Source organism: Anser cygnoides, chromosome 5 (genome assembly GCF_040182565.1).
Source record: "Anser cygnoides isolate HZ-2024a breed goose chromosome 5, Taihu_goose_T2T_genome, whole genome shotgun sequence".
NCBI lineage: Eukaryota > Metazoa > Chordata > Aves > Anseriformes > Anatidae > Anser > Anser cygnoides.
In genome coordinates, this window is record NC_089877.1 from 41,361,027 (window position 1) to 41,386,446 (window position 25,420).

At 36.6% G+C, this 25,420-nt stretch overlaps 1 protein-coding gene across 3 annotated transcripts in view; it reads left to right on the forward strand.

Annotated features, from left to right (window-relative positions):
- The window catches only part of MIPOL1 (mirror-image polydactyly 1), a 189,190-nt gene that overhangs the window by 97,977 nt on the left and 65,793 nt on the right, over positions 1 to 25,420 (forward strand). Inside the window, exon 11 of one of the 3 annotated variants that reach the window (XM_066998058.1) lies at positions 15,485 to 20,549. The exons of the other annotated variants lie outside the window; for them this stretch is intronic. Within the exon in view, the coding sequence (XP_066854159.1) occupies positions 15,485 to 15,628 (144 nt within the window). The 3' untranslated portion in view covers positions 15,629 to 20,549. Of the gene's footprint in view, positions 1 to 15,484; positions 20,550 to 25,420 lie in introns of those variants that run through there. 3 annotated transcript variants of the gene reach the window in all.

Below are 25,420 nucleotides of genomic sequence, written 5' to 3' on the forward strand. Positions count from 1 at the left end.
CACATCTTATATTAACTTCATATGTTACAAATACTTTGCACTTTCAGGTACCTGTTTTTCCTTCTAAAAGGATGGATTTCACTTTGCATGGTTGATTCACTTGATCACTGTTTGCCTTCCTGGATTTTTTTTTTCCTTGCTCAGTGGCATGGACTCTTGGACTTACAGTACAGTAAGATCTGCAAAAGATTTACAATTTTTTTTAAGTGTAAATCATTTGCAGCATTTTTATATTTTTTTTCTAAGCTGCACCAAAGTACCTCAAAATTGGAGTAATTTATGGATCTGGGGCCTATCGCAGATATATGTATTCCAGAAATATATATCCTGAAATAAACAGACCTTCTGAAGCTGTAAAAGATGAAAAAAAAAATCTATGCAAGCATCCTGTGGCCTTCTAGAAATCTGACTGCTACGTGGTATTTTGCTCCTTATCTCTGTAAAAGTGACACCCATGACAAGAAATTAATGAGTTCTAAATTACACTGAAATTCATCAGTATAGTTGTATTTAGAATCACATAATCTGATACATAAGCAAAACAGATACTGTAGAAACCACAATAGTGTTAGAAAAGCTGTTCATATGGGAAAGTACATTCTTAAAAAACAAAAACTCCATTAACTGTAATGATAAGCTTCATTGGTATCAACGGCATTGTTACTTGCTCCAGTCATGGGTTCATTTTTCTTTCATTCTGCCTAATAATATATTAATAGTAGTACTACTTTGAACATCTGCGGTAGTGTCATGTTATAGAATCATAGAATATCCTGAGTTGAAAAGGACTGACAAGGATTACAGAGTCATTCTATGACTTGGGTTGGAAGGGACATTGAAGATGATCTAATGCCAACTGCACTGCCATGAGCAGACATGCCATCCACTAGATCAGGTTGCTCAGGGCCTCATCCAACCTAGCCTTGAACACCTCCAGGGATGGGGCATCCACAACTTCTGTGGACTTCTATGTTCCAATGCCTCACCACCCTCTGAGTGAAGAATTTCCGCCTAACATCTAATCTAAATCTCCCCCTCTTTTAGTTCAAAACCATTCCACCTTGTCCTATCATTATCTGACCACAGCATTAGTTGTTCTCCATCTTTTTTATAAGCCCTCCTTAAGTATTGAAAGGTCACAATGAGGTCTCCCCAGAGCCTTCTCTTCTTCAGACTGAACAGCCCCAGCTCTCTCAGCCTTTCTTCACAGGAGAGGCACTCCAGCTCACTGATCATCTTTGTGCCCTTCCTCTGGGCCTGCTTTATCAGATCAACATTCTTCTTTTGCTGGGGCCCCCAGAGCTGGATGTAGCACTCCAACTGGGGCCTCACAAGGGCAGAGCAGAGGGGGACAGTCCCCTCCCTTAACCTGGTGGCCACTCCTCTGGTGATGCAGCCCAGGATGCAGCTGGCCTTCTGGGCTGCAAGCACATACTGCTAGCTCATGTCAAGCTTTTCATCCACCAGAACCCCCAAGTCCTTCTCTGCAGGGCTGCTCTCAATGAGTTCTTCTCCCAGTCTGTACTCATGTCTGGGATTGTCCCAACCCAGGTGCAGCACCTTGCATGTAGCCTTGCTGAACCTCATTAGGTTCACATGGGTCTACTTTTCTGGCTTGTCCAGGTCCATTTGGATGGTATCCCTTCCTTCTGTTGTGTCAACTGCACCATTCAGCGTGGTGTCATCTGCAAACTTGCTGAGGGTGCACTCAATCCCATTGTCTATGTCACTGATAAGGATATTAAACAGTATTGATTATCAAGTCCAACTCCTGGCTCCACACAGGACCACTCAAAAATCAAACCATGTATCTGAGAGTGTTGTCCAAATGCTTCTTGAACTCCGGCAGGCTCAATGCCATGACCCTGGGGAGCCTGTTCCAGTGCCCAACCACATTCTTGGTGAAGAACCTTTTTAAAACATCCAGCCTGAACCTCCTCCATCACAGCTTCAAGCCCTTCCCTTGGGTTCTGTTGCTGGTATCCAGAGAGAAGAGATCAGCGCCTGCCCCTCCACTCTCCCTCATGAGGAAGCTGCAGGCCACCATGAGGCCTCCCTTCAGTCTGCTCTGCTCTAAGCTGAACAAACCAAATGACTTCCAACTGCTCCTCATATGTCTTCTCTCTTTCGTTTGCCACTATAAATCATATAAAATCATAATCCGATACTATAAATCATATTTCCAAACATAGAATAGAATAGAATCATTCAGTTGGAAAGGACCTTCAGAGATCATCAAGTCTGACTACTTGACTACTTCAGGGCTAACCAAAAGTTAAAGCATGTTATTGAAGGGCATTACCCAAATGCCTCTCGAACACTGACAGGCAAGGGGCATCGACCACCTCTCTAGAAAAAGCCGCTTCCAGTGTTTGATAACCCTCATGGTAAAGAAATTTTTGGTTGTGTCCAGTCTGAAGTTCCCCTGGTGCACTTTGTGCTACTAATGTATTGTATTCAATCTCTCAATTTAGATGTGATATTCTAAATCTGAAACCATTTTGTACGTAAACCAGTAACTGTTTTCTGCAATGTTTAAAGAAGCCTTTAGTATTAGTTTATGTTAATAATATAATCCCTAATCTTCAGTGGACTTTGCTCGTAGTTCTATAAGTAACCACCCACTGTGGCTTTACAGTGTGAAAGAATAAAAGAAATGTTCCCAACATCACATCTTAAGACTTCATTGGCATAGTTTTCAAAGACGTATCCACATAGTACTCTAATAAAGCAAAGCAAGTACCAAAAATATTTAGCCAATGTTAAGTTTTTCCTTTCTCACAGAGGCTGAGTAATTAATGACGCTGGAGACAAGATACCAGATTTAACAAATGAGGAGGAGTGATACTGTCTTGTATTACTTTTTATTTTGTAAAACTTATTTTTTTATACTTATGAAATCATACTGATGCATGCGTAAAGTGTGATAAATATTAATTTACAGCCATTTTTTCCATGTCTTACTGTATACCCTTTGTTTTTTATATGCTGCACAAGAAAATGATCCTCTTGTGTTTGAGCAGCAGCTGTAAACAAAATCATGAGCCTGAGTGCATGATGACATGTTAGTTATTTGGCCTACAATAAAATGTATAAAAGGTAGTAACCTAAGCTCTTGTGTAAAAGGCAAGCTACAGGGTCATTAAATAGCAAAGGTCTTGCTCTGACCCATCCATGACCTCCTTATCTAAAATGTCTCTCAGAATTGGTAGAATCTGCTTTAGATCTTGGGTAGAGGAAACCAGAGATGGGATAAAAGATCAATATAAATATTTCAGAATAGTATGTACGTACTAAGGGTAATCTTTGGTCTTTGTATGTTTAAGTTTATCCAAGTTTCTGTTCAGAACTGGAGAATCCCATACTGGCAAGTGATTGTGTAAAGTACTACTTGGAGTAGAAGGGGGGACAGATTAAGGGTGAAACTGAAACATTAGGTCTTATTATGGTCTTAAGGCCGTAGACTAACCTCGATTCAGAAGCCCCAAGATACTATTTGTTTGCTCCTATTTGTCTGTCTGTCTGCTGTAACCTGAAAATCTTCACTAGTCTGTTCCCAGGTGAGAAACTTCTAGGTTTTAGAATGAGATGAAGTCAAAAGAAAAAGTGCATTTTTGTGCATAGGCATCATGTGCTTGGAGGAGTCAGGGCTTGATTTGCCTCTCTTTTTTAACTGCCATCTATTTATTTGGTCTGGTGCAGAAGTGCACTTATAATAATTCCCTATTATTTTAAATGACTATTATTCCCCATAAATAAAAGCAAAATCCTGATTTGCCTTCTAAGTGTGTGGCCATGCAGAGGTATAAAGGAAAAGTGGACTCTGCTGTTCACAATTTCACACTGCAAAGGGGGAGATGTACTCCTTGTGTGTTGTAGATTTGTATTTCTATCCTGGCAGTATAGAGGTCTTTACAAGAAGTGCTTGAAGAGCAGAAAGAACAAATGGCGGCATTATATTTATTTTGATCTTTTTATTTTTCTTCTCTGAAAGTTTGCTTTATGAGGTAAAATATTCTTCATCTCTTTTCTGGCAGATCACAGCTTTTCTGATGAGATACACTGGCAGCAGAGCTTTGGCTTTTCTGTAGGAATAAGCTTTAGAGTAGTAAGTTATACATTAGGAGTTGAGTTGTAGATTTGGTAGTAATTCTTAGTTTCCAGATCTTAACCATAAAAAAAAAAAAAAAAAAAAAAAAAACTGTGCAGGCATACTGGTGTTATACCTATTCTGAAGGTAATATTATCTTACCGATTAACGCAAGCACAGATAGAATTTTGGCATATTAAGTACTTAACCTTGTTTTATATTGTTTGTAAGATGTCAGAAGTGTAAAATGAGGTTCACATCAGCGGAAGTATATCAATGCGTTAGGATTTCAATTCAACATATTTTACATTGATCTTCATATTTAGAAACACTGCATGCATAGCTGGCTCCTTCAAGTACCTGAATCAAAATTGCTCAATACAATGGAGAAAAAAAAAAAAGAGTTATTCACTGGAAGCATTCAAAGAAGGTCTGATTTCTCCTATAAAATACGTTGTCAATTAAAACCTCAATTTTTTATGCCTCCAGAATTCAGCCAGCTGTGTTCTTATTTCCAAAATTCAGCTTTCATTAGTGATAAGGTAAATATATCTTACAAAGAAAAAGCAATAAAAATGTGAAATTAGAAGACAGATGCCTTAAAACTTTGGCTTACAAGTTGAAGTAACAATGTTATTGTTTAAATAAGTACATATCGTATTTCCTAAACATGGTATTGATGTGAACTGGTGATTGTGTTAAGCTGCTAAGCAGCCAAATTTGCAATTTAAAATTAAACTCAAAGACTCAAATGTCATTTTGTAGTTAGATTCAATACATAAAGAAACTTACTGGGACTTTATTTTCTGAACTGTGTTTGTTGATACTGTTCTTTCCATCTCCAAAATAGGTTCTCTGCTCAAGAACAGAGGTCATCCTTCCCAGTTTTACTAGTTACATTCAGATTCCGTTCAGTTTCATAAATTTGCTGTTTCTTTGTGGATCACAGTGAAGATGATTATTTCAATGCTTGCTTGTATTTGATTACCAAAGAAATAACTGTGATGCTGGAGGGGTTATTAAGATGTTGTGATTTGCACACAGAGATCTTTCTTTACAAGTATCTTGGCCACGCATTCTGAAAAATTTTAAGAACTTATTTTGAATACATCAATACAATTTAAATTATTATTTACATTGCAAGCATCATTTGGACAAGGCTTTCAAACACTGAAGGTAGTCTTGTAGATTAAGCCCTGATACTCTGCACATATGTAGCAGTGACTGTTCCAGAGAGCAGTCCTCCTGACATTAATAGTTAGTATTATAAGATCTAAATTTTGAGAAGAAAGGAGCCCTTTGTTACTTTGATCTAGAAGCTTGTGAGTTCCACATGCACTTGAATTTTAATGGAGCTGGGTCTCAAATATACGAAGCCTCAAAGGTGGTGCCATACACATTTAGGCTGTTATAACAATACTCAGAGAGAGTGGAAACCGCTGAAATTTGTTTTCATAAACTAGGTATCTTACAAGATACAAGAAGATCTGGTAAGCATACATTGATGCTTCACTAGTTCTTTCAGAAAAGCTCAGACCAGAAGACATTCTAATAGGAAAAATCTTTGATGTCCACATTAAAAGACTCTATTATGCTTTCTCAGTAAACAAACAAAAAAAAAAATCATATTCCTTCAAAATCTTTCCATCCAAAATCTCATTATGAACACCTTTACTTTAACCATACTTCTTAACTGAATTCTTTGGAAAAAAAGAAAAGAATGAATCATAAAATACCTCATTGCCATGGTACTACAATCCTTCACCCCATCTCTTAAAAGGACGGAACTATTTAATGCAGGTTTTTATTTTGAAAAATGGAACTGTGCTTGCCTCCATTATTCAACAAATATGCAAGTAGTTTGAATCCACTACTTGGTGTCAAATAGCTGTATTTTGAAGAGACAGATTTCAAAATTTTTCTTTGGAAAAGGAGCACGTAGGCTAGAGGGGAGACTGAGTGCACCAAATACTTTTTTTTTTTTAATTAGACTTTTTGTTAGACTTTTAATTATTAATTATATGCTAATAATTAAGAATATCCCATAAAATTAATTAGTTCAGTTCGTTATCTGTTTCTGTTTCTTACAGCTGAGGTGTAATTGTCTTAGATGTTGGAGGAGAGAGAGACTTGAGGGTAGAATGACTGAAATCTTGGAAATGCTGCTGATAGCTACTTCTATTTGGAGTTGCTGTACAGCAGTAACAATAAAAACACTCATTTTCCAAACTAGATAAAATAAAATCTGTTTATCTAGCCTATTAAATCTGGGTGCCAACTTTCAAGCAGATGCAGTTTTAAGCTCTGTAGTTGCTAAATCCTGAAACATTTGGTCTACAAACAAAAAGCTAACATCAAATACAGCATTGCTGCAAGACATAGTAATGGTGTATATATGCTACGTTCACACAAAATAGGGAGATGATTGCTTTTTTGTATGTTGCTTAGGGTTTTTTCTTACGTTAGAGTATTAAAACAGATATTAAATTTTATCATTAATGCAATGCATGGTCTCTCTTCAAATCCCCTTAATTACAGATTGACTCCAAGGATTACACAGCATGGATTTTAATTTTAACTGCAACAAAAGGAAAAGCTGCTTAAAAATTATTCTTGCTGAGTGACTTGTTGGACCACAAAACAATTTTTAACATCTTTTGACAAGTGTTGTCAATTTTTTTTAAACATTAGAACAGAGTTAAGTGCACCTTCAAACTCCAATTGTATCGTGTCTACTTCCCAAATAAAATGTTTTATTAACTTTGTCCTCATGGAGGAATGTCTGCTTCTCATATTCTTGTTTTTTCAGTTATCCTTTTGGAGAAAAAGGCTCGTAGTCTTGCTGAGATGTGTTTATGTTTGAAGAGAATGACATCAGACTTCATATTTCCTTTCTTTAGTAATTTGAAAAAAGTTACCAAGCAAAGTTGACGTTGTAGCAGCAGCAGCGTATTTCACACCCTTGCGTTGTTCCCACTCTAACCCCTATCTTTAGGGCTTAAGAGCTCCACTCTGAAAACTTCATTCCAGCCTGAAAGTTAAAATAGCATGTCTCAGTCCAGAAACAACATTTTCACAAATTGGGGCCTAATCCAGTAAGCCTCACACAGGAAGCTACTTCTGTGAGTACATATTATTCATACGAGTAAAACTTGCAAGATTAGGGCCCCATTTTTTAATCTGAGGGGGGGTTTCTCCCTATTTGTTAATAGATGAAATCAGCTTCTCATTTTGTTTGTTTCATTTATGAACGCTCATTTTTTACAGTTAAAGTTCAGTAGTACTTTTTTACAGTTTTACTAAACTTCTCATGCCAGGTCTTCAAGACATAGCAGGGGGGAAAAAAAAAAAAAAGTTGCTCTCCAGAGCTGCATCAAGTAATAATAAGTGTCCAAAGCTGAGTGTCCACAACTTCTCTTGAAGTTAGGTGCAGCTGAAAGTACCCCTTGTCTTTCAAAATGTGAATGTGAGTTTCTTGCTTCAAAAATCAGCCCCTTTTGTGACTGAGTAATAACTTTCTATACAAAAGGCTGGAAGAATGAGAAATTGGTTTTTGTCCAGGAGGTCACTGTAGTGCTGAGGAATAAATCTATTATTGCTGTTTAATGGTGTTTAGTAGTTTGATTAAATTCCCTGAACTCCAATTTGTTAGCCTAAAACATACTTTCTGAGCTTTCCCAAACCTGCAGATAAATAACACCATTTTTGCTGTGTCGTTGTATGGGGTGAAATTTATGTTCTTTAAAAGGGTTATTTCAACAAGCATTTCTTCCCTTTGTTTTCACCTGCCTCTGAATTGTTGCTATCAAAATGTTTAATGGCTTTCTCTGTTAGTGTATTAATGCACTTTTTTAATGGATCAAATTAAACTATTGCTTTGTATTACAGTCAAGCATAATTCCTTTCTATTTTAACAGAAAAGTATTTCTAATGCAAACCCATAAACACTCTAATTTATACACAATGTTGTTGTCTAATTTCTCCATTATGTGCAATAGTCTTAATAGTATATGATTTTCGAGTCGTGTGTGCTTAATGCAAAGGCCAGAAGTAGCAACAAATGAGGCTAAATTGTGAATGCAATTGCTTTTTATGGCTTTTGCTGCAATCTTAGCATGCGTAGGTTAAGAAGTGTGCATGTGTGCAATTTAATAATTTGTTAGGTGATGCACGGCACTGTGAGTAACATTGGCTGATGACAGAAACTTGATGCTTTACATTCATTACAGTTGTGTTCTGTTGGCTAGATGCAGCAAAGTTTTGCATGTATTATTTGTTAGACTTGTAATAACGTACACAAAATAGTGTGTAATTTGGACATAAAATGGCCTAAAGGGAATAACAGTGACTGTTTTTTAATGTATAATTTAATTTTGCAAGTCATCTTTTGAGGACTATTCTGTGAGATTGTGAATGTTTTTGAGTGCCCTGGGAAGTTAACAGGGGATGAGGAGGCTCAGGGCCATTCAGACAGATCCTCTGATAAATAATACTGTCTCTTTACCACACTGGACAAAATCTGGAAAAAGAAAAATCCTGCTTGTGTCCTAACATAAATAAATGTATGCCTGAGCTCTGTCTATCTTATGAAGTAGTTCATGTTTGTTTAAGTTAGAGCACAGGACACGCAGACAGTCTGGTGTCTGGTTTTTGAAGCGGGGGTGTGTAAGCATCTATGTCAAAAAGAAAATCGTTCAGGAATCTGAAGGCTGAGACTGACAAGAAAAATCATCCTTTGCAATAAGCAAGGCCTGATTTTGACATATAGTATTGCTGAAAAGAACATATGTCTGCAGCACGTTCACTGTTGGTAGAGGTTTTGAGGCTCACACCATTTTCCATATAAACTGTCACTATTTTTTTCTGGATCTAGATTTTGATATCTAGATTATGAACTAGTTCTGCATTTTGAGGCAAGGCGTGTTGCTGGGGCTGTAGTTTCAGTCCAAATGTCACCATTTCTGGTTAGTGCACCAGCTTTTAAAAATTATAGTGGGACTGGCAGTAGCTGTTTAATTTTTGTCACCTGATCACTATTTTCTTTTTTTTTTTCACATTGACTGCATAAGTGAAGACTAACAACGTAATTTCTGGGAATTAGGTCAGCTTTTGCTTTTCATAGTTTTTCTCTAGTCAGTACTTCAGGGCTGCTGAACAGGATGTGCTGTTTCCTGGAATAGCTAATTTACAAGCAAGTGCTTTTTCAGTTCTGTACGTATTCTTGCACAATAATTGAAAATCAAGGTTCATTCTTGTAGTTTGGGGGACTCGGGGCTATTTTGCTTTTTGTGTTGTTTTGGTTTTATTTTTCCTCTTATCCACTGGATTAAATCTCTTGTTTAATTATTGCAAAATCCCCCAGCTGTCTTTAGTTGAACCTGAATCATGAAAATGAGGAGTCTGAATTACATTCGAGAAAGGAAGGGTTCAACTTGAAACATGGTGCTTGCAGGTATATCAGTGGGCACTGAAAATAAAATAATTAGAAATAGAATGGCTCTTTTTCATGCAACTGATTTGTAGTTGGCTACATCTGAAAAGGAATGAAAAAATGATCTCTTTGCTTGCAATTTCCCAGACAATGCTGTGAGCTCCAAGTTATTTTGAGGTGGTGAAAGGTGAAACATTTGACATGTTCTTTTGGGGCACTGCTTTAAAAAAAAGAGAGGGCGGGAAAGAGGCGTTGCCACATCAGAGTTAAGGGTGTTTGTGGTTGTCCGTGACAGCGGCTCCAGTTTTAAAACACCTGTGTTTACTTTCAAGCTTTTCTCAATCGGCCTGAAAGTGGCCTAAGAATGGCACAGACAGACCTGCACTATGGCTGTGTTGCCTTTGCAACACACACGTACACACACAAAAAGAAAGAAAAAAAGACAGAGATAAATCTCTTGTTATGCAGCTAATCATTAACAGCATTTTTTGTGACTAGCTGAACTTTTCTAAATTTTCTAATCTATCAGATTGTGTGTATATTTATATTTTTTTCATATCTCTTAAGCTATTTTTTTAATCTTGCCGGTCATTCTTTTCCTAGCAAAAATAGAACTAACTTAGCGAGATTTATTATTACTAGTAGTAGTAGTGGTAAAAATAATACCAGAAATTTGTAATTTTGTTGGAAAGTGCCAATTAAAAAAAAAATATATATATAACCCTACCTCTGCCACCTTCCCTGAAACTTATCTTACAACTTTTTTCTGAGTAGAACTTTGCTGGACAGAACCCTAGTATTTGATGTATATTAACTTTTTGTAATGTCTTAGCTTGCATTTTGTCCTGCAAATGCCCTTGTCTAGCCGAGGGTTATACAGTTAAGTTTAGGTGTAAAATAGTCATCTCTTGAAAACTAGGTAATAGAAATTGAATTAAAAAATAAATGACAAGCTGAAATAACACATTTTCAGTGCTTGCATAGAAATTTTAAAATAATTTGTTGTTCAGTATTTCAGATGTTCATCTGATGAAAAGGTGGCATGCTTTTAACTACCGCTTCAGACTTATTTATTATTACCTTTGAAATTTGTTCACATCTTAGAAATTTCTGGGGTCTTAAAAAAAAAAAAAAAAAAAGTAGCTGCTTTCTCTAGTATTTTTTTAACTGATTTTTCATCTCTTCTACCTTTCTACTTCAAATGACATTGCTGGTTGTAGAAATATGTCTGCCTCATAAATACAATGTTGTGGGCTTTCTGTGGAACACTTACCATAGCTCAGTTTTTTGTTTTCCTGTGGTGCAAAGAAAGAAAGCAGAGTGCTGATACAGGAACACAGGTGATTCCTCCCTTAGACTGATTTCTTCTTAAAATTATAAGCTTGATAGACAGTTTCAAGGTCAGCATATTGAACAACATGAAAACCCTTAACCAAGTCACCTAACCTAACCAGAGTACTGGTTAATACTGTTGATCTAACACAATGTCTCATCAGAGCATAGTGGGAACAGACCAGCTCCCCTCCGGATTGGGCACTTCTAACAGACAGAGAAATTGTCCTAGAATGATGATCTCCCTTTGTGCTGAACATCCACCTCTGCTTTCCCAAGCAATATGAAAAGCAGGGTGGTAGCAGTGCTCTTTCATTTCAGTAAAGGAGGTAAGCCAGTACCTTGAATCAGAACTGGGAGGAACAAGAGATCTAAAGAGTTCACAGAACTGATTCCAGTGGGGCTTTAAAGAGAGTTAAATGGTATGTCTGAAAGTTGGGGAAGCTGCCACATTTATTGAATTACCAGGTGTAGATCTGTTTTAAAAGCAAGCTGGGTAAGGACAGTATATGAAAGGGAAAGAAAATGTTTTGTGAATGTAACTGCCTTTTTCTGAAGACAAAACTGAGATCTTGATAAGGGAGAGGTAAATAGGGAGCTAATACTCCAGATGTTTTTAAGTGTTTTGGATACCTACCTCTTATGAGTTTTAATGGTAGTTAGGTATCTAACCCACTTAATTTTTTTGTATCACACTAAGTACCAGTCTTGAGCTGCCTCAGCACCTCTAAAAATCTGATAGTTTTTCACTTTTTGACCTCTTAAAATTACTCCCTGCTCCCTGTAAAACCTAATGGTTAATTAAGAGCAAAATTAAAGACTGCAATTTCATAGCAGTCAAAACTTGAGCGGCCTTGAAAATGGAATTGCCTCTGTGAAATACATTTATTCAGTTTGTGCTTCATCTTGCCACATTGATTTGTTCTGTGGAACAGCACTGAGGAAGAAGTTATATAAAACTGATGTCAAAACAGGATAAACCTATGGCTTGTTGATTTAGTCATGTAATAACCATGTGTGTGACTCTGTACTTCACTGTGTGGAGTCTCAGGCTGATTTAGATTTACATGTGCATTTCAGGTTTCTATGATATAAATTTAGTATACAGCTGAGGAATGCAATCTTGAGTGAATTATTCTATTATTCTGCCTTATTCCTTTTTTCATGTTTTTCACTAACTTCCCTTTTTATTCAGTCTCCTGAATTGTTAATGCACTAGGGAGAATTCACGCTCTCCTATTGCTTCAGGAACTGTCATGAGATTCGGACATAAGAATTTCTTAACCTTCTACTCAGTCTGTTTCACAGTCAGGAAATGGTCCTACCTAGAGCAAGACCATCCTGGATTTAGAAAGGTCAAAACCAATTTATAGTTTCCTCCTACAGTCTTAAGGTGGATTCTCTCTGGTAAGTCACTCTAGTTGTTCACTCAGGGATTTATAGCATTAAAATAGCTGTGAAATACCACAGAGTCTTTACAGATTCATTGCAGATATAAGACAGAATCAGCTATCTAAGAAAAGGCATAATTATGTGAGCAATAGACCAATTGTCATCTTCGGGGATGTATACATAAAGGGGTACAGTTTTTCATGTGGGTGCTCTGAACAGCCACACATTGCTTCTCTCTGATCTAGACTGTGTGACAGTGTTAGGGTGGTGCTGAGTCCAGCACATGATACCTAGCATCTCACCTGGAAGTGCTGCTTCACCTAGACTCTTGAGAAGAGTTTGGGCATTTGTAGCAAATCTGCAAAGCAATTTCTTGGGGTCCGTCCTAAATTTACCATACTTCGCGCTTTTCCTGTTCCTGTGCTGGGATCACATCAATACTGAAAGAACTCTTCTGTCTGAAAGAAGTAAGGCCAAACAGGGACAAATACAGGCAAAATCTAGAAGTTGCAGTATATGCAGGGTTTGTTTGTTTGTTTGTTTTCCTACTCAACAGTGTATCCTTTGCTTGCTTGTTGTGTTATGCCTAAATTTATTTTGGAATTTGCTTCAGGGCTCGAATCAACCAATTTCATCCACAAGTCTGATGACATTCTTGAATTGTCTAGAGCTGGTTTTGTAAAACCAAGGGCAAGTATTCCATGCAGAAGCTCTGTCACTATAATTAATGGCTGTGGTTTCTGTCTCGGAATAATTCGGGGAGAGGTTGTTTGTTGCATAAATATTCCCTCCTAGCAGGACACTATCCACAGTGCCTCCTCTAATATTATTTTTTATTAAAACCATTTGTGTGACCCAATACAGCTTCAATTTGGTAGAGGCTTTGATACCACTGATCTTGGATATTTTGCTATAACTGAAATGTCGTGAAATATCATGAATCATCAGTTCAGTCAAGGCATGTGTCAAGATTGCTGTAAACATTTTCCTTTACTCACTATTCCCTCCTGGACCAGGAGTAAGGAAACATCTTAAAGGTAAGATACAGGTTTGTCAGCCTTGGCGCTGCCTCTTGCTGTCTTTCCAGGGGGTATCATATCCTCAGAAGAGTACACAAGTGCCAGGCAGTATAACAGAATCTTTGTGCATCTGGTTCTACATGGACTACATGTCCATGTTTCACCATGTCTTGTTTCATCTGTTCTTATTCAGGATGCAGTCTGAGGGAAACCAAATGATTTATTTGTTTTGTTTCTAAAGTACGTTAATATCTGAGATTTGCAAAGTTCTTCATTCTTATTTGTAATCATCACATAGTGGATTTGGTTTTCTATATGCAGTGCTTGATTTGGGAAAGCTATGTTCTTAACCACCTGATACATCAAACACTACCTCTGCTCTTCTCAAGGAGGTAGCCATCTGCAAAGTTTTTACTGCTATATATACTTAATTTCTAGAAGCTTTGAGTCTTCCACTCACTGTAAAAAATCAAAAAAAAATCTGCATTGCTCACTTTTCAGTCAGAGAACAAAATGAGATAGAGGTACACATATGCCCTACATTCATCTCTGTGTTTACAGCAGTTGTGCATACAGTGCATGAGAAACAACTGTTTAAAGGTGTCCTAGTTTGCAAATGTGAGGTTCATCTTCATCTTCTCGATGACCTTTCATTATTCTGTTCTTTTCATGTGTACCAATGTGACTGGAAGCCATCTGTGGTCTTTAGATCACAGCCTCTTCTGGATAGAAATCATTTCTCAAGAGAACACTACATGAGAATGCATTACCTTAATTTTTAATATAGGGGGAAAAAAGAGGATTTTCAATGAAGTAAGTAGTTTTTTTTACCTTTGTTTCATAAGTAAGAGAGGCATATATGATTATGTAGTCTTAGTTTTCACATTCTGATTTTTAGCAGCTTTCAACAGCTACTGACAGAAGAATAATGGTTGGGTCCCTAAGAGGGTTCTCTCTCCTCTTCCGTTCCCAGTTTTCATGGAACTCAATGTCCCACTCTAGGTAGATGTGGGAAGAACTTTATCAGTAGTCATTACTGTTTAGCAGGAGACAGCTGTGCACAATATATAACTACTATATAAAGAAACAAAAAGGTAAGTTGGGTTTTGAAGGGTGAGCTGGAAGTGTTGTAGTAGGAAGCTATATATAGGTAGAATCCAAGAATTTTATGAGGATATTGGAGGATATGAGGATATTATTACAACGAAAGGTGGTAAAAGGGAAGTGTAAGACACTAGGTTGTAGTATCAGACAAGGCTTCCTTAGTATGGAGTGTACAGAAGACCTTACTTGGTTTGATTTTTTTTAAAGATGTGTTTTTCCCCAAAGAATTACAAACATTTTAGTATGAATACAAATTTTCTTCTTTTTTTTCTATTTCAAAATGCTGCATATAGTACTAGAACTGCAAATTGTATGTAAAATAAAAATGTAAAACTGCACAAGCAGTGTAACTGTCTTAAAGAGCTTCAATCATTTCTCTCTGTTGCTTTTTTTTTATGCTACATTTAAAGTGATGACATTAAGCCATGAAGAGTTTTTAACTTATCAAATTAAAGTCTACAATTTTCATTAGTTTTTAATAGCTTGGACACCGACTGATCTGTGGCCATATTTTGGGGAGAGAAGTGGAGATTAAGATGTGGTACTAGATATAAATTGATGTTGAAAAGATACTGGCACTAAAACCACCTCTCATAGTTTTAAACTCATTCACTTTTGCATTCAAAGATTCATTCAGTGGCATATCTGACATAGATTTGTTTTTTTTTTTTTAGAAAGTTAAAGAGAAGTGAGTTTTATTTCCTGATACTTGGAATAATTTGACTTAGCTTCAGAAGAGTAATCTGTTTAATATTTCAATATTAAAAGCTTTTTAGATACATTTTCTCTATGTAAATGCTTCAAAATAGAAAGGTTCAAAAAAAACTAAATAAAAACATCGTAGAAATTTTGTCAGATAAAAGAAAATAAGATGTGGAAAAAATATATTTTTTTCTCATATTATGTTTTACTCCTGTGTTTTGACCTACATCTGAAAAGCACATTGAGCTTTGTGTTCTTCTCTTCCGTTTTTCCATACAAGTTTATCTTGTCTCTCTTCCCGCATCTTACACTGTACCTTCAGCATCACTCAGCTTTCTTCTGTTCCTTATTCTCAAAAATGTTTTCTTTTGTCTTTCCTCATTGTTTTCTTAACTTATCCTTCCTTTTTTTCAGCCTGGATGTTTGTTTCTTCCTCATCTGTCTCAGCCACTTCATTGTGCCAAGAGCCTGAACATCCCCAAAGACCTTTGTCCCGTGCTAAGAGCTGTACCTAAGATACTGGTATTTTCGTGTGCGTTGGCTTTAGTTGTTCTGTGAAGCAGAAAGATTACTTCAGGTCCCCACTAATCAAGCGGAAAATGGATGACATGAGCAAGATGTGAAAAGCTCATTGGTAGCCCCTGGAGAAGTATTACATTCAAAGTTGACAAATTACAGGGGATTTAAGAAGTGCATGATAGGGCAAGCAAATGGTCTTGCTTTCAGCAAAGTTGTTTGTCAGAACATTCATCCTTCTATGAAGGCAGTTTATTTAGACAATAATTATGAGTATTTTGTAGATTTACAGTTTTTGTATGTTATTTGCTATGCATGCAAAAAGCTAAACTGAAGTAGCCAGTTAATCAAGAGTTAACCTCAGTTCTGGCATTTCTAAAGTGAGCATCTTCATTTACTCCCTTTTCTCTGAAACGGTACGTTAACATTTTTCATTACAGGATCATGTGTGCTTTATTTCACAATATTCCTGCTTCACACAGTATCCAGAGAACAGCCAATCAATATATTCCTTTTTTATCATCTTTGTTCATTGTGTGTGTCAATCCCTTGTTTACTGGATACTGTTCAAACTTTTCCCTGAAAACAGAATTTTGAGTAACCACCATGGGGATTTTCTGTAGTATTCAATGTTATAAGAATAATAGGTTTAATAAACAATGATATTAATGTGTTTCTGCAGGACTGTTTTCTTTGTGCTTCATGGAGAAGCCGAGGCATGAAGAAATTAAGGTCAAAAGTACCCACAGTTTTTGCATACCTATTGAAGATATACAAGATGTTACCTTTTGGAATATTTGTCATTCATAAATTCCCAGCATTTAAGGCCAAGCCCAGAAGCCATCTTTACATAATTTAATTGGTTTTAAGATTATTGATTTCACCAGTTGCGCCTGTATTGATCCCAGAAATTTGTTTGTTTAAACATACTTTCTGGAGAGGTATCTAGGTAGATGCAAAAATTCCAGGAGAAGGGGAGATCACTATTTCCCTTTGATAGTTTGTTGTAGTGATTCAAGTTGTGCTTACTCAACTAGATTAAAAAATCATTCTTATCCTGTATTTTCTGTCCATTTATTGAAAGACAATGACAAGCAGTAGTGAGATAAAATGATTCTGTTCCTGGTACTTGATTTACCTTGTTTCAAATTAGCACATGTATCACTATAGATTTTTAGTGGGTAGACATATCCTCGGGATTTTTAAAATATGTACAGAATACGTTCTTTCACTACATGCCATTTTCCCTAGTGCTTACATTACCAGTGCAGCTCCTTTCTGTATCTACTCTGGGTTTTTAACCTCCTTGTATGTAAAAGCAGATGCATTTTATAGCATTGTTCCTCAGTGCCATGCATAAAGTAAAATCACCTTAATTGCTTCCTAGACATACTTGTATTTTACTATGTATACATCAAAAGACTGCATTTTACCAGTTTTTCCACAGCATTTCACTGTCACCTCATACTGAAGTCCAAAATCTTTTTCATAGTCATTTTTTTTCATAATACAGTTAACCCTTTCTATAAGTGTGGCCTGTGTCTCCTGTTCTTACACTGAGAGTTTTGTGTTTTATTAAAACACACCCAACTTGAAGAGACCTAATTATCAAGGGACCCAAAACATTGTTTCATCATCATTTACTTACTTTGTCATTCATGAACATGACTAGCTGTGTCTATCTGGTTCTGAGTAATTGAAGAATACATTGAATAAGAGTATGCCTAGTACTGATACCTGTGCAACCTTACAAGTATTCCAGTATTATTCAGTGATGATTGCCCCTTGGAACATAGGGTTTGGGTGTTTATTTGTTGTTGTTGTTTTGTTTTGTTTCATTTTGTTGTTTTGTTTTTGTTTTAATCGTTGGCCCATTCTGAATCCATTTAGGGAGTATTTTCGTGATGATGCGTAGTGCTTTTTTCTTTTGTTTTTTTTTTTTTCTTATCAGACTGCCATGTGATACTAAGTCAAAGCCTGACAAATCTTTGTATGACATCTGCTACTAATCTCACAAAGAAGGAAATCATATTTGTTTGACAAGACCTATTTTAAATAAAAATACACTGACTGGGAGAAATTACATTCTTTCATTAAAATCTGTATTAGTTGAATCCAGTGTTTTCACTTTTTTGGCTCGGTTTTTTATCCCACTCGTTGAAACTGGACATTGTCCAGACAGGGATCTTCTCTAACAACCCTGTAACACCAAAAGTGAAAATTGTATGAATCCGTAAATATAAAAGTTATTCCTCCTTGATAACTAATGAAATGCTTATTAATTTTGTACAAAAATGTAACTATATCACCTTGTTTTTTAACAAATACATAGCAATTTGTATGGTGAATACTGCTGAATTGTTTTTGTTTTTGTTTTTTTTACACTACAATTTGTGACATAGGTATTCCAGCGTTGGAATGAGCTTACACATTCCCTGTTCCTCTCATAATGAGAAATACTTATTATCTGTCTTTAGCTAATTTTATCAGTTCAGAACTTCTACCTCTTAGGATGTTTTTTCTTCTGTAGTGTTATGACTTTTTATCATTTGTTTGCTACATTTACTTTGTACATGAAAGAGGAATTCTTCTTTCGCTTGTTTGTGAGGTCAGATATTCTTTATATCCACCCTTAAATGACTCCCCCATTTTCCAACATATACTTGTATCCTCCTGATTTTTACTTGTATTGATTCTTGTTCCTGATTTTACTTGTATTCTCCTGATTTTGAAGTACTTTGTATATTTGTGAGAATGGTTCTGTGCAAGTAAAGATTCTGGTTGTTTTTCAATTAATTGATAAATACTTAGAGATAAGTTATAATAAATCTCCGGTATGGTGATTAACATCTCTTGTTTTATAATGAGATACAGAATGTTTACCTCATACTGACAAATAATTTGTTTTTTTTTAAAGTGTATAATACTGATTTATAGTTGCTCACGTGAAATTTTCAGCATGTCTCCTAAACTGAATTTCCCTATAGTATCATTCTTTTTCTTTCCAAATATTATAGATAGGTGCTGAAGAAAAGCTTGTCCTATGCTCTAATTAGATTTTCTACCCAGCAAATCTTTCTTAAGTGATGTTAGTTACCTTACTGACCTGTACATACTCAAGAGCTGTGATTCTGTGTTACTGATCACTCCAAAAGGAATAATGGTGTGGGTTTTGTTTTCTAAGGTGTCATAATCCTTTACTGCCTCTCTTACCTTTCCTATTAATCAGAGATTTTAACATACCTGTTGTCCACCAGATTTTAGTAATGCTGGCTATATAAAATTTCTTCCCATCAATGAGAATTTCCTCTTGCTTCTTATCCAGATTCCGAAGATCAATACATAAACACAATTGAAGAGGTTCTTTTCATTATATTCTTTGCCACATTGATTCAACTTGCTCGTTAGGTGCTGAATTTGAGCATGTACCTCATTTGCCTTCCAAATAACCTCCCCTTGTGTTGCTGGTTTAATATCCTGGCTGCTCCAGCTAGTTTCCAACTGAGAAGATTAGTCTCCTACTTGTGTGGTGTGGGCCGTCCTGTTCATGCAGTCCCTTCTTTCACTGATGTGCTGTTTCACAGATTGAAATCCACTTCTTTTCAGTCCTGGATGACAAGCAGAAAATACTGGAAATAAACTTTCTCACTTTTGATATCTGTGCCATCTGATAGCCACTTACATTTTAATTTGCCTCTTAATTGTTTTCAGTGCAGATCAAGCCTTCAGTAATTTAATCTCAGATCTGATGTATAGGCATTATATAACATTTATGTTCTTTCTCTCATTGACTTCAGTTGCAGCTATGAGCACACAGTACTTCTGCAGATTAGACACAAGGGATTTATCTTGCACAGTCAGAAAATGGGTAACATACTGTGAATCCCTCTGAAAACTTTCAGTTAAGTCACGCTGAGGTACCTTAACCAAAGGACGGATAGATTCCACCAATGCCCAACAGCATTTGGTTCCATTAAATATGAAGTGTATTTTCTCATGGACTGCAGTCTCATTCCTATGGCAGCAACAGAAGACACAGGAATAAGCAGGTAACAGCTCCTTCGCTGGACAGGGATGATTCACTGCCAGGTTTAGGTCCACCCTGTGCAACAATTAGGAAGAAGACTAGAAAAAAAAACAAACAACTGAGCATGGTTATGCAGTTAAAATCACAATGCATGTGTGCTGCTTACCTTAACACTGGCATTTCTAACATCTCTGTCCTTGGCTTTATGACCTTAGTAATGTTCTGCTAAGGAAGGGGCCCACTCACCTACCTTTAGTTGTCCAAAGACCTTTGCTGAGCCACTCATCCAGGTTCCACTCATAGCAAATACAAAGAGGGGTATGTATCACCACAAAGCAATTCTTCTTCCCTTCAGATAATGTGGAAGATAAGACAGAAGAAGTGTTCTTTGGAGGTGCCTGGTTCACGTAAACTTTAGGTGGCTGAAAGTAGGGGAGCTGAATAACACCATTTCTGTGTGCATAACTGTATACCTATCTCTGTGTATAGAGGTGGTGGTATGCTTGTAGGTGGGCTTAGGTGTGCATGGCCTTGTACACCTATATATATGCAGCGTTAACTTGTAGCTGTGTAATACTACATTTCTTCTCTACCTATAGTACTTCAAAATAAATTTTTAATCAAGCCCTAGGTGTGTTAAGGTTGCATTTCTGAGTTGAGCTACTGAATTTGGACCAAGTTAATCTGCTTTTGTTAGCCACCAGTGAGAATCAGTAGTCCTGTCCCGCAGAACATCTCAGTAAAAATGTATTATACATACAGCAGTGATAAGGAATTACTCTGGTTGGTAAAGAACAGCACTTGGAATGAGCTGAAAACTTCTCAAGACCTGGTATATTTAATGGGCTTCTATCTAAAGCTTGATAATGCATTAAATAGCAACAGGTTGTCTGACTTTTGTCCTTCATTGTTTATAATGAAATGGATTAAAGATGTGTTCCCTGAAAATCCATTGGTATGTTTATTCTTTTCCTTAATCAGTTGCTAATGATATCTGGTGGTTTTTTTCTGGTGGTTTTTTTTGTTTTGTTTTGTGTGTTTTTTTTTTAATACATGTTTAGAAGATTAGCCTAACCTTGAGACAGGTTTCCTAACATTGTGCTTCCCTCTTATATGTAAAAATATTAAATGTAAAACCATTACCGTTACTTAAGAAAACGTTCTTCATAAAATTAAATTCCTAAAATGTGTGCCTGCATAGGAGCTGTTTTTCAAGTCAATAATCAAGATTTAATCTTCATTCTTTAGCAGTGCTACTTAATTTTTTTTCTCCTATGGAATAGTAACTGCAAAATATATATGTTAAAGTTCTGCTATAGGAAAGATGATGTAGGCTTAGTTTAAATTACTGTATTTTCTGACACACTTTTGGAAAGTTAGTTGTTTTTCTTAAGCAATTTGGTTGAATGCAGTAATAATGAAATAGACCCCTGTGTTATCAAATATACTTTGTTTTTGTCAATCAATATTTACTTACCGTGGATTTTTTTACTGAGCTGTGAAGCTTATTGTTGATACCATCAGTCAGTTTCAATGTTTATAACAAATATTTCAACCTAAATGCTAAATTATGATAATGATATCTGTAATTATTAGGAAGCAATTATTCCTGACAACAGTCCTCCAAAATATAATAAAAGGAGGACTTAAAAAAAATTTTTTTTGCAGAAAATAAAACAAGCAGTGGGGTATGATAGTAACTCAGTCAGAGGAGTGGTCACCTAGAGTTGAAAAAATACTGCTGATTAAAGATTGCTAGCAGTTTATCTAGCAGAGATATAATTTTTTTTTTCTACAGAAGGGCTTTTTTCAGAGAAAATGGCAATTTTACTGCAGTCTGATCGATGTGAAAAGTAAGACTTTTTCGTGGGAGGTTATATATCACCTAGCTATTGGATACAGTTCTCAGAATTTTTCAGAATACCACAGTACAGTAAATTACAGAGAAAATATCAAGTTTTACAATATGGTGCTTTTTAAATTTATCTCACACCATTAAGCCTCAGCAGACATTCAGTATTGAATGTTTCTTGGTGGTATAAATTAGACAGTACTTTGTGTCCCTTCAAGAGGTACAGCATAGCTGGACTTCCCTGTATGAAAAATGATGGGATTTCAGTGTATCTTCACAGATTAGGAACTAAGGCTGGCTCCTAAATTCACTGAAAAACAATACATTTGGGGCCTGAACTTATGAATTCCTTAATTTTGTGAGTACCGTCTTCCGGGTATTTGGTTTTAGTGCACAGGTTACTCATTGTATTAACTCTGATGCTTAGAATTAAGTTGAGGGAATATCTTTTGCTGAAAACAAATGTTACCAGCCGTCAGGATTCTGGGCAAAGCAATACTAAATTAAACCAATGATTTATACTCTTTCTTATAAAAATAAAAAGTCAGACATACAATGAAATGCAGAAAAAAAAAAGTGATTTGAGGAAACAGATCTTGATTTCTTAATATTTAACTTGATATTCTCGTAAATTTTTCCTGCTGTTTTGACCTCTAGCAGTAATAGTCATGGACATTCATATAGTATTTCATTTCACCTGAGGCTGTTGATACTTTAGTCATCTGAAACAGCTTCTTCTAAACAGTGTCACTAGGATGTAGTTCCTCCCTCAAAGGGGAGTGGTTTTTTGTTAGATTATGTAAATCAAGAAACTCATTCATTATCAGCGCGTTACTAATTCCTGCCTTAACCTGTAGAACCAGGGATCGAGCAGCTCTTTTTCTGAATACAGCAAACATTAGAAGCTACTGTTACAGCATTTGCTTTAGTTTCTTGGGGTAATTGAATGAAAATAGATTCAAATCAGCAGGGGATTTGTTTGTCAAATTTTGCAAATCGGGTTCCAGAAAATGAAGTTTTAGAAGCCCCAGTCAGGAGTCCAAGATACCAAACTCACTTCGGCTTTCAAAATAACATTCTTAGTGACTCTTTCAATCTTAATTTTGATTGATTACTTACCAGCAGAAGTTTATACTAAAATCCTTTGTCCGCTTTATCCCTTGCTCACCTTTTCATTCTTTTCATGTCAATTATTAACACTCTGACGTTACTTGTTGCTGCAGTAACTTTGTTTTAGTGCAGCTGTTGCCAGGTGAATTTTCTTGAGAGCTTGATTGTCACATTTACAAAGATTTGATGAGATAGCCAAAAAGGTCTGTTTCAGGCAGCAGTCTTCAACGTTACCTTTTCTTAGGGGGCCGGTCTGGCTGTTTCTACGTGGTTTAGTGGAAAGCAGATTACAAAGGGAAAGCACAGTGTACCCACTGTGATTCCAACCCGCAGGCCCTAGGCTTTCTCAGTGAGGTAGGTATCACCACATGGAAAAATACATCCGATTAACTTCACTGGGACAGATTCGCTGTGGCCTGGTATAGCAGAGGCTTGTTTGTGAGAGCCTCAGGAGGCAGAATGTGTCTGTTTTATTTGCTAATTCAGATCTCTGTGGCCCTGATTTTTGGCTGGGAAGTGTAGCCATTATTATGTCGTGAATCCAGTCAAGCTGTGCGTTGCTAGACTGTGACTGTTGCAAAACCGGAGACCAAAGTCCAGGTGCTTTCAGTTCCCTGACAGAATGCCAGTGGCCAAACAGTACACGCCCTGCCACGCTTTGCTGCTGCTAGAGGCAGGTCTGGGGTTTATTCTGCAGGTACTGCAGCCGCTGCAGTCAGTTCGCGGGCCTGAACCGGTCACCCTGACTGGAGAGTTTAGGCAGCTGAAGTCCTCCCCACGTTCATGCAGTTTGAAAGTTTTCTGGAGCGTGGATGAGGTGAAACAATGTTCACAATCGTTTTCTTCAAGTGTCTGCTTGCTTTGTGGTTGTTTCTGCCATGGAAACCCATGCAGATCACCAGCTCGGGAGAATTTCCTGACTTCTATCCTGATTTTAGTTAGTAGCTTTTCATGTTAGATATAAGGCAGAGGGGCCCTGTACTGCAGATTAGTTCCTGGTTGGCACAGTCTACATTTTTAACTTTTCCTTGGTTGAGCAAAGCAGAGTGAGACCACTTCCCCCCTCTCACAGCACCCCCCCTCCCCAAGTTACTCATTGGATGACAAACAAAAGGCAGAGCCAAGTTTTGCCTTCCAGGGGAAAACCCAGTGTAATGGCCTAAACACACAGTAAGGATAGAGGGAAGCAGCTGAAGAAAGAAGAAAAGAATGAAAGCTGAAAGCCATTCCTTCTCCTTTCCTTTTCCCACTTTTTTTAGCATTCTTCTAACAGTAGAAAACTGACAACTAGGCTCAGTGTCAATGTTTCTTTTATAGCATTCTGTGGATTCCTGTTAATAGATGTGAGGCTGTGTATACAAGGATGCATTTCAGTTTTGTTGCTATAATGATTTTTTCTTTTTTTCTTTTTTTTTCATTCTTTTCCTTTATTTCAAAATTATAAATCAAGATCCTGCCACGTTTTCTTAAAACAGCTGCCACCAGAATATGATATACTTCTGCTCATCCCTGTGGCTGAAACGTTTTGTTTAGTTGATTTCTTTACATGTCCCTTAAAATGTTGGTAGCTCCTGTTAATTGCCCCAGTGCCTACTGATGAGCCCAGAACTGATTGTCAAGCTTCCCTACTTAAAGCTCAGAGAACAAGCTGCTTATGATAACCCAACGGAGACATGAGGGAGGTCTATGAAAGGGAGAGTATTCAACCAGCCTTAATCCTTGTTTTCAGTAAGGCAGTGTCTTTAAGTGCAAACTAATTACTGAATAGACATGGTCGTAGATTCTTGTCTTTTGTTGGCCAGAGATGAACTGAGCAGCTAATAGAAATGGTTTAAAATCTCTGCTTTGCTTTTCTTTTAATGCACTTTAATAGGGTATGGAGATGAGGAAATAAAAATCAAAGCAGGAACAAAAGTAAGTACAAACCATCCAACTACCTATGTTGATACATTCCATTTAGATATTACCAGTTATGCTTGTGACTCCCACTTGTGGAAGTCTGGCCCTGTGCTACTAAAATAACTATTCATTTTATAAATTTTGACATATATCAATACTAGAAAAGCATGTAATTTTTTTCCTGTTACAGTAATGTTATACAAGCATTACTTTGCATTTAAATAGTATGTTAAAATCATCCATCACAAAGTAATCAATCAAGATAAACATGGTTCTGCCATTTTAGCTGTAGTGAAACTGAATTCCAAGAAGTGAATTTGCTTAAGAACTGATGGCATGGCTAAGACTAGGACCTAGATCTTTAGAGGGATGTCCCCCCCTCTTTAACCATTTGCTTATCTTTGTTTATCCTGTCTTATTACATATTGTACAATAAAATTTCTCAACAGGTAAAAGAAACATTTACATATTCCAAAAAGTCATTTACAGTAAAATTGAAGGAAAGGCACACATGGAAACTGAGCTAATAATGAGTGACATCCAGACATAGTCACCTGAAAGAAAAAAACATTCCTTAAAGATCAGTGAGATATTTGAAGCATAGCAAGAGGGCTGGGAAAAAAAAAGAAAAGAAAAAAAAAAGCTTGTGTTTTTTTACTGTTTGTATTTCCCCTATTATTTGCATATTGCTTGACCTTGACACAATGCAGACAAAAAGTAGGCATAGCAGCTTACTGTTTTACTTATTTTTTTAAATTAACCATAAATTCCAGTGATATTCAATAACAGTACCTTGGTTATTGAAACTCATAACCTTTTTGCTGCCTTTATCACCTGTATTATCGATAGGAGATAATTACTGCAAAGCAGCTGGCTGTTGGTTTTAGAGAGCATCAATTGTTCTCCTGTCCCAGCTGTTGGCTAATAAGGACAGTCAACACAACTG